The following is a 9,210-nucleotide window of genomic DNA, read 5'->3' on the forward strand; positions in this document are numbered from 1 at the left end:
CATCCTCATCCTCAGGAGTGCAAGCTGACTCCGAGCGGTTTCTCCTCCAACCAGGTGCTGATGATGCTGCGGTGGGCGGGGCCAGCGGCCGCTGTTAAAGAGAGTGGGGACCCCGCAGCCGGAGCAGTGGGAGGCTCGGCGAAAACCAGTCTGACAAAACCAGTCCGAGTGGAAACCCTCCAGTCCACAGCCCCGCCTGGGAGACACATGGAGGACTTTCTCTAGCCTCCTCCACCCGGGAAGTTCACCCGCAGCGGCCCCGCAGGTAAGACGCAGCTTCAACGTGTGGGAATTTAATCCGGTGCGGCTCAGGTGCGTCAGTTTGCGCTAAAACCCGCAGATAAAACGCACCGAGGTCCACTCATACAGCACCTTTATGATGCATGTCAGAGGAAGCAAAGTTTATATTGCGGTGATTCTGCAGTAGTGATGTTAGAAATGAGAGAAAATGTAAGGAAAACCAATCAAATCACTGAGCCATAACATGCACTCTGCAAAAAGAATAAGAATATTATACAGGAATACACTTGTGGTTCAGTAGGATGTATGTGCATTTATGTGTGTATTTAAAAAAATAAAATAAAACAAGTATAGAGGAGAAAAGCACAATAAAGAATGACAGATAGTAGCATGCTCTACTACAACCTACAGGAGTATTATACTGATATCAGAGGAAAAAATACTTTAAAACCACTCAGAAGCCATATGCATACCATGCACCACAAGAGCCAAGATAATGAAATTACAGGGTGATAATAGGGGATGAATAACCAATAAAGTGTTTCATTGTTAGGACTTTAAAGTGCTGTAAAGTGGCTATAAACTCACTGAGGACCATCTACACCATACAAACCAAGATAGTAATATTATAGGAATATAAAAGGAAATGTAACCCTAATAATGTATTAAATTGTCAGTATAAATTTGGCACCACATTACCACAGGTTAAAAAAAGAAAAGAAAAATACTGTACTGCACTACTCTGTGGTTTGTCCCTTTAGGAATATTACAGGAATATTCTGAAACAATAAGAGAGTAAAAATGTCATTAATTATGATAAGGTCACTGTAAAGTCACATTGTAATATACTGTAAGTTCTCATAGGAATATCAGAGTTATTGCAGGCATGTTATTATTATTATTTATGCTGCTATAAGAGATGATAAATCACTATAATAACCTGTAGGAATATTATAGTGATGCCACAGAAATAAAAAAAAGAGGTTTCAGTGCCTTCACCCCTCCTACAGTACACACACTTGTTTAAACCTGGACTATTCTGGGAGGGTGTGTGTGTGTGTGTGTGTGTGTGTGTGTGAGTTGTTCTGCTTCCCAAGGGGGCGCAGTAGAGTAGAATAGAATCGAACAAAATAGAATGCAAGAGAATAGGGTCTTTGTTTCCAGCCAAAGCTCAGCAAGACATGACAGCAATGCACTTGGTGGTGCGTTATGTAACATCTCTGCCACTCAAAAAAACTGGTTTGACAAAAGTCTCCCTTTAAAACTTTATGAGCCTTGTATGCTGTGCCGCTGACAATCACAAATATTTACCCAGCAGAGATGATTTTATAGCAATATTGACTCTGCTGCAAGTAGCACCAGGAGCAAACTCTGGGTCGAAGCATTCGGTCGTGCTGTTTTTACCCCGTCGCCGGCGCTGCTGCCACTTTACCGTTACTTTAACATTTTTCCTGCTGGTGGCACCGTGCCAAACAAGAGATGGAGCTGCCAGAATATATATACAGTACCCAATATGAAAAAAAAGGGATTTGAATCAAGAAATCATTTTATTATTGATTTGATTATTTCTAACGTTACTTTGGTCCTCAGGGCTACTAATAAGGGTGCGGCTCATTTTTCCCACCTCACTGCAGACCTAACCGCCTCTCTTCCATCAAGTCTGAGATCTCGAATCTCCTCATCGGGGTTAAACATATCTTGTGCATGGAAGGTGACCCATTGTGCACTTTGGAAAACTTGATTTCTTGATCTAAATCATATTCCTTTGATGCTGTACTGTATTTTTTGGAATTTTATACATCTTTACTAAGGGAGAAAAAACAAACAGTTCGACACACACTATAAAGTGCATCATCGACTGCATGAGAGCTATCAAACCACACACTGAGATGATGAATTAGTGAGGGATTAGAGCTGGTATCAAACATTTTCATGATAGCCAGCCTACACAGTGTTTGTTTGTTTGTTTTTTTCAAAATTGCCTGAAAGGTCCCAGTTTAGGGTTGCAGGCAGACCCACCCTGCTGCAGCAGACCTTGCACTGCCTGCTGAAAGGAGCCTGCAGGCATGGCCTTCCCGGACCTCCTTGGCGAACAGCAGCCGCCCCCCGCCGCTGTCTTCCAACCCCTCTCATTCAACAAATCACCCGGCTTGGCTGTGGAACAGAGGCTCCCGCAGAATCCAGTCCCCTGGATTAGCGCTGTCCCTGGTGACACTGGAAGTCCTCTTTAGCGCTCTGACACAGTCCACCTCTCTTGGACGTGGAAGAAACAGCCTCTCTGCCACCTACTTCTTCAGCTGATGCCATGCTGGAATAATAGTCTTTGGGCCGCCTGAGGACAAAAAGTGGAAACTTGTATGCAGGTCTTGTATGCAAGTCCACCAGCAAGAGGGGGGAAAAAAGATTGTAAATGCACTGCCTCCCGCTGGGTAGTAACAGCAAGGCCATGATTACCTACATGTGACACGTTTGAGCATTCCTGCACCTTTTTTCAGTGATTTTTAATGGCTTGATCATGGCTGTGGTCCGTCTCCTCCATACGATGTGGTGTGTTTTGAGGCACTGTCCTGGGCTTTGTCCGCATTTCACGTCAAAGTGAAGATAGCTTGTGTAACAGGAGTGCTGGGTTGAGGTGATTAAACCGCTGGTGCTCTGCTCAACCTTTGACAACATCATGTACTGACATCCTCCACTGAACCACCTTTCTTTTGTCACTGTTTTGTTACTTTAGGTCAGTTTCAACTTAGTTTGCACTAAAATCTACCATTTTCCTGCTGATTGTGGCAAATATTTGACATCTGACACTTCAAAGGTGGTTGCTAAATGGGATTGGATTCACAAGCTATTCTCAGAAAATCAAATTCACAGTGTGCACAATAAACATAAACTACTATGAAAGCTGCATCTTTGTAAGTTCAGTTACTGTTAACTAGCTTTCCATGATAAACTCTAGGGTTGAAATATGAACTGTGGTTTCAAAAAAAATGCAAACAGGATTTCCTTTCCCGCAGACATGAATAAAACGTCATCTGTACTTGGCAAGTGACAAATGATCAGAGCTAGTGATACATGTGTGTTGGGAGTAATGTAGGTTTCAAACAGCCTTCTTAAAGCAATGGTAATTTGTACACTTTATTTGCAGAGGCACGGTCTTATAAAAGCAGCACAAGAGATGTAGAGCAGCGCCACAGAATAAAATGAATTAAAAAAACACAAAAACGATGAGAATCTGTAACACTCAGTAGAGCGCATGCCTCCACTAACACTGTGCAATTGTCAAGATATGCCAGCTCCACATGTTGGATATTCTCCAGAAGTTAATCGCCCCACCGCCTCGCCCCACTTCGGCCGATCAGTGTGAAACATTAATCACATCCTCCTTCCGTCATGAAAGGTCAATTTTAGCCGCATGCATCAGCAAACCAACAAATCAGATTAACTCAAGAGAAGATACACTTTTTTTCCACTCACTCATGCGGGAAGTTCATGAAACAAACCCCATCTGCTGCCTACATTTCTGTTACCATGAAATGACTGTAGAGCCGTCCACGACCAGGAGAGGATCGTGGCCTTGTCCCCAAACTGTCACACAGGTCTATGTGATATTACAGTGATTTTGCATGTAGTATGTTGACTGCATGTTCCCGGTGTCACGATGCAAATTTAAATGTTGAACTTGGCCTGCAGACGAGGATCTCTGACGGCTGCCCACCTGTGCCGGCTTTTGTGTATCCCACGGTTTTTCGCTGGCACTCGCGTCCTTCATGTCATGTCTTGTAAATTTGAATCCTTCTTTGTTCACCTTTCTTTTTATTTTTTTATCAATTCAAGTTGAATAATCAGAGATAAAGGGCAGAGGACGTGGGGTTTTGTTTGGTATCAGCGAGCATCAGTGACAGGCAGACTGGTACGGTTCAGTTCCCCACAGGTTTCAGCCCTAATGTCTTATTTATAGAGAGAGGAAGGAAAAAACACATCTGTCACTTTGATCATGATAAGTTGTGGCAATGGAAATGGTGGTGTACATGCCACATGGAACCAGTTCTCCCACTTTTCCCATGTGGATGATTTCATCTTGTCTCACATTATCATGCTAATTTTCAATGGAAATTCACTGGTTTCATAATTTCAGTTGTCCCTTTTCCACCAGAAAAAACCTGGTGCTAGTTCGGAGCTGGTGCTAGAGCTGGTGCTTAACTGGTGCCAACGAAGAACCGGTATGCTTTTCCACCGGTCAAGAGCAAAGTGGAGCCAATTCAGAGCCACGTCATGACGTCTTCGGAAAACGTGATGACGGGTGCGCGAGACGCTCGCTCAGAATCACAATAACCATCATGAATGAATGAATGAATGATACTTTATTAATCCGTTGCAGGAAATTACATTGTCACGGCAGCTTCATCACTTCAACACACATAAAACTGCACACTCATACTATACAGTGGCTGCAGCGTCTCTGTCTCTGTCCGCCCGTCCTGTCCTGAAGACTTGGAACGGTTTCAGCCTTTTTTTTAAAAAAAAAAGTTGAAAATAACACCATTTTGTGTTGTATCTTTGTGTTTTCTGCAGGATTGTGAGAACCTACCTGTGACACACTGCCTTTCTGATTGCTGCAAAACTACAACCTGTGCTGATCCCCAAAGAAAACAGAGGATCAAAGACCGAAAAGACTTTGATTTTCTTTTTTTCCAGCAGCAAGGAATTTTCCGTGCAGAATCTTAAGACTCACTAAAATCCTTTGCGACCTTTGTAGCCTTAAAATATTGATTTTTCCCCCGTTTTTTGTGGCTTTTGTGGCACATAACTACAATATAGGGACATTTCGTTGCCCACTTAGTGACCACTACTTTCACACTAGAGAAAAATAAACACTTTAGGATTTTACATTATAGGAAATCTCAGTTTACTAATCAAAAAACAGATTTTTTTGCCCCAAACAAAATACCAAGTGCTGAGATATTTCACTTGAAAACAGCAGTGATTCTTTAAAACCCTTACAGTTAAGAAGTAAAGTTAAATTCCACAATGGACCACCACCCTGCATCGGACACGGACACCATCGCCACCATGGAAGCGGCGGATATTGTCGTAGTGGCGATCTACTTTGTCCTGGTGATGGCGATCGGCTTCCTGGCCATGTGGAGGGCAAATCGAAACACAGTGAGCGGCTACTTCCTGGCTGGTCGCTCCATGAACTGGGTCGCCATCGGAGCGTCTCTGTTCGTCAGCAACATCGGAAGCGAGCATTTCATCGGCCTGGCCGGGTCCGGCGCCGCCAGCGGGTTTAGCGTGGGCGCGTGGGAATTCAACGCGATTTTGTTGCTCCAGTTGCTCGGCTGGGTGTTCATCCCCGTGTACATTCACTGCGGGGTTTACACCATGCCCGAGTACCTGTCCAAACGCTACGGCGGGAGGCGGTTAAAGGTGTACGTCACCGCTTTGTCTCTCCTTCTCTACACTTTCACCAAGCTGTCCGTGGACCTCTACTCCGGGGCCTTGTTCATCCAGGCGTCTTTAAAGTGGAACCTCTACCTGTCAATCATCCTTCTCATTGCCATGACGGCGTTGCTAACGGTTACCGGCGGACTGGTCGCTGTGATCTACACAGATATGGTCCAAGCCTTCCTGATGGTCAGTGGAGCTCTCTGCCTCATGGTCATCAGCCTCGTTAAAGTGGGAGGACTGGAAGGTCTTTATTTACCTCTTCTCTGCTTATTCAGTAAACAAGTAACAGATTTAGAATCCTTAAACCAATTGAAAAAGTTATTGTCCCTGTGCTAAGCTGTTTCCTTCCATGTGTCATTTGAAGGGGTAAGGACCAAGTACATGCAGGCGTCCCCAAACATCACAGACGCTTTGCTGCTGTCCCTCAACCTGACTGACTCAGGGTATTGCCGCAACGATCCAAAACCAGACTCTCTGAAGATCCTGCGAGGCCCGATGGACCCAGACCTGCCGTGGCCCGGCTTCCTCCTGGGCCAGACACCTGCCTCTATTTGGTACTGTTCAGTGTTTATCCATTCAGAGTTACTGGTTTTTCCTAACTTGAATAACAAAGTATTGCAATAATGTGATTACAAAATAGGTAATTGCAATCATCTGATTACAGCTTCCCCATTCAGTGTTTAATGTTTCTAAATACATGATTAAAATAATTTTATTTGCTTCATAAATCATGACTTTTATTTAATGGGGTGATGATATGATGATATGTTTTCAATGTCATGTACACATTATTGGTGTTTGATTGGAGACTATTCGACCCCCAGGCTTTTTTAGCTGCACAAACATATAGGAAATATTAACATTTGACACATTGTTTCAGAATCTGGGGATTTAATCCGGATCTAACTTGACGAACCGCTCAGTCTTCGTCAAGTTGGATTGTCAAGTTAGGGCTTTGACACTTTGACAAGGAGGCTTTGCTCCATTCATTGGAAATACAAACACTGTTAAGTTGTAAAGACGTCGAAAGGACATTCAAAGGACTCTAAAATGTCACAAAATACTGAAAAAGTTGCACAGCGTACCTGTGTTCCACAGGAATGTCCGCAAGTCAGCTGGTAGGGGATTCGGATCATTCGGTGTCTTGCTCAAGGACGCTTCAGCATCTCTGGCGCTGTTAACAACCTTTTTGTTTACAGTACATTTCCTTGCTACGGGTTCCAGGTATTGGTGCACTGATCAGGTGATCGTGCAGCGGGTTCTGGCAGCGAGGAACATCGCCCATGCCAAAGGGTCCACGATCATGGCCGGCTTGCTGAAAATCCTGCCCATGTTCGTCATCGTCATCCCAGGTCGTCGTTGTTGCTTTTTATTCGAGTGGCTCACTTATCTATTATTCACATCCTCATTAACTGATTAATTGGTTGATGTACTTTTATATTGCAGGGATGATTTCCAGGATCCTCTTTGCCGATAAGCTGGCGTGCATCAGCCCAGAACACTGCATGCAGGTATGTGGCTCTGAAGCCGGATGCACCAACATGGCGTACCCGTGGCTGGTCATGTCTGTGATGCCCGTCGGACTCCGCGGTCTGATGATGGCCGTGATGATCGCGGCTCTAATGAGCGACCTGGACTCCATCTTTAACTCAGCCAGCACCATATTCACCCTGGACATTTACAAGATGCTGCGAAAGCGAGCATCGCCCCGCGAGCAGGTGGTTGTTGGTAAGCTCTTTGTGGTGTTCATGGTCATAATCAGCATTGCCTGGGTTCCAGTTATCATTGCGATGCAGGGAGGGCAGATGTTCTACTATATTCAGGAAGTGGCCAATTATTTGACCCCGCCCATCGCTGCTCTGTTCCTGCTCGGTGTCCTGTGGCGTCGCTGCAATGAAACAGGTGCATTTTGGGGCGGGATGGCAGGGTTTGTCCTCGGTGCGCTGCGGCTGACTCTGGCATTTTTTTACCGCGAGCCGCTCTGTGGCCAGCCAGACGAGCGGCCATCTTTTATCAAAGACATCCATTTTATGTATGTGGCAGCTGTATTATTTTGGGTGTCAGTTTTGGTGGCGGTGGTTGTGAGCCTCTGCACCGCTCCTCCCAAAGAAGAACAAATCAGAACCACTACTCTATGGGGGCTGCGTGAGAGAAAAAAGCGCAGAGAGCAAGAAAGAGGCAAAGACGGAGAAGATATGAATTCACTGAAGCCTTTGAACCATGCCCATTTGAATGGAAACAGCTTGCTTGAAAAAGATCATCCAGAAAAAATCAGTGATGTTCAGGCCAAACTCCTCAATCATCATGACACTCCTTACCTCGGCAATGGTCACACCGTCACATCCAACGGCACGGTGGCCCAGCATCAAATCCAGAACGGCTGCCACCCATCAGCACCGACTGACCCTGGAGCCCCAGAAGACGAAGAGAGAGCGGCGAGGGATGTGGAGGAGGATGAGGAGTGGTGCTTTGGAGGAGTCGGAGGGGCGGGGGGTGGCCGATGCATGAAGGGCCTTGAGTGGCTCTGCGGGTTTCATGAGAAGTCGTCCAAACCTCAGGTCCGCTCGGCCCAGGAGGAAGAGAAGATCATAGACGAGCTTCTGCATGAACCTCGGGGCACAAGAATCATCCTCAACGTGGGCTTGCTGCTGGTCTGCTCGGTCGGGGTTTTTCTCTTCATCTACTTCTCCTTCTAGACTTTTAGCACTCTGCAACGTTTTTTCATCAAATTTAACAAGAGAGGATCATCAGTTTCCCCTCTCCTTTTCATAGCAGAGTCTTGTTCACATAAGAACCCTTTGTTGGTGAACTTGGCTCAATACCAGCTTCTAAAACTATTAATCCCAAAGGGAAATTGATTTTGCAGACATGTATAAACACATATGACATGTCATACAAGAACAAGCAATGACAGAAACAGGCTAGCAAGGGGATCCACTCAGCTAGAATTCACTCAGGATACTTTGATACTGATCAACGCTGCAAAATGCCAGTGAAATGTAACTGTTTGATTGAGTGTTTGGACTTTGATGCACAGGAAGCCTGCAAGGTGACATGTTTACCAACCGTGCAGTTGAGTGTTGCTTAATAAAACAAAGCATACCAAAGGGATGACAGAGGAAATACTTTTACGTTGGCAAGTCCAACTTCCCGGCGCAGTGTGAATGACACTCTTAATGTTTTGATTCACCACTTCTGTGTGGAGAAGATTTCCCAGCAGTAAACAAACTGATGCAAGAATTTTATCTGGGCAAATCTACGGTGGCTCAGTTTGTGTGTACGAGACACTGATTTCTACTGATATATAAAAAATCTTGCCCAGTGCAACTTAAAACAATGTTCTGTAATTCAAAAAACCCATTGCCACCTATATGTAGCCTAATAACTATGCATATGCATGTGTTTTTTGTGGACTGTGTATGTATATGTGCAATTCAGTAATCTGAAGATGCAAGTTCATGTCATCCACTGTTAATGTTATTTGGTAAAAACGACCTTTGAGGATAGTTTTATCATGGCCACAAC

At 44.8% G+C, this 9,210-nt stretch overlaps 1 protein-coding gene across 1 annotated transcript; it reads left to right on the top strand.

Moving 5' to 3' along the window:
• Positions 1–212: 212 nt before the first annotated feature.
• LOC115372822 (sodium/myo-inositol cotransporter-like) lies at positions 213–8,929 on the top strand. Its single transcript, XM_030070969.1, has 5 exons — positions 213–265; positions 4,810–5,929; positions 6,050–6,239; positions 6,910–7,037; positions 7,132–8,929. The coding sequence occupies exons 2-5, from the start codon at positions 5,266–5,268 to the stop codon at positions 8,379–8,381; spliced, it is 2,232 nt and encodes a 743-aa protein (XP_029926829.1). The 5' UTR covers positions 213–265; positions 4,810–5,265; the 3' UTR covers positions 8,382–8,929.
• The last annotated feature ends 281 nt before the right edge of the window (positions 8,930–9,210 follow it).

Source organism: Myripristis murdjan, chromosome 2, assembly GCF_902150065.1.
Source record: "Myripristis murdjan chromosome 2, fMyrMur1.1, whole genome shotgun sequence".
NCBI lineage: Eukaryota > Metazoa > Chordata > Actinopteri > Holocentriformes > Holocentridae > Myripristis > Myripristis murdjan.

Excerpts from the sequence above, each read along its gene's own strand:
- LOC115372822 (XM_030070969.1), top strand. The coding sequence starts at position 5,266 with ATGGACCACCACCCTGCATCGGACACGGACACCATCGCCACCATGGAA. Across the intron at positions 5,930-6,049 it reads TAAAGTGGGAGGACTGGAAG|GGGTAAGGACCAAGTACATG; the intron begins GTCTTTATTTAC and ends TGTCATTTGAAG. Across the intron at positions 6,240-6,909 it reads CAGACACCTGCCTCTATTTG|GTATTGGTGCACTGATCAGG; the intron begins GTACTGTTCAGT and ends TACGGGTTCCAG.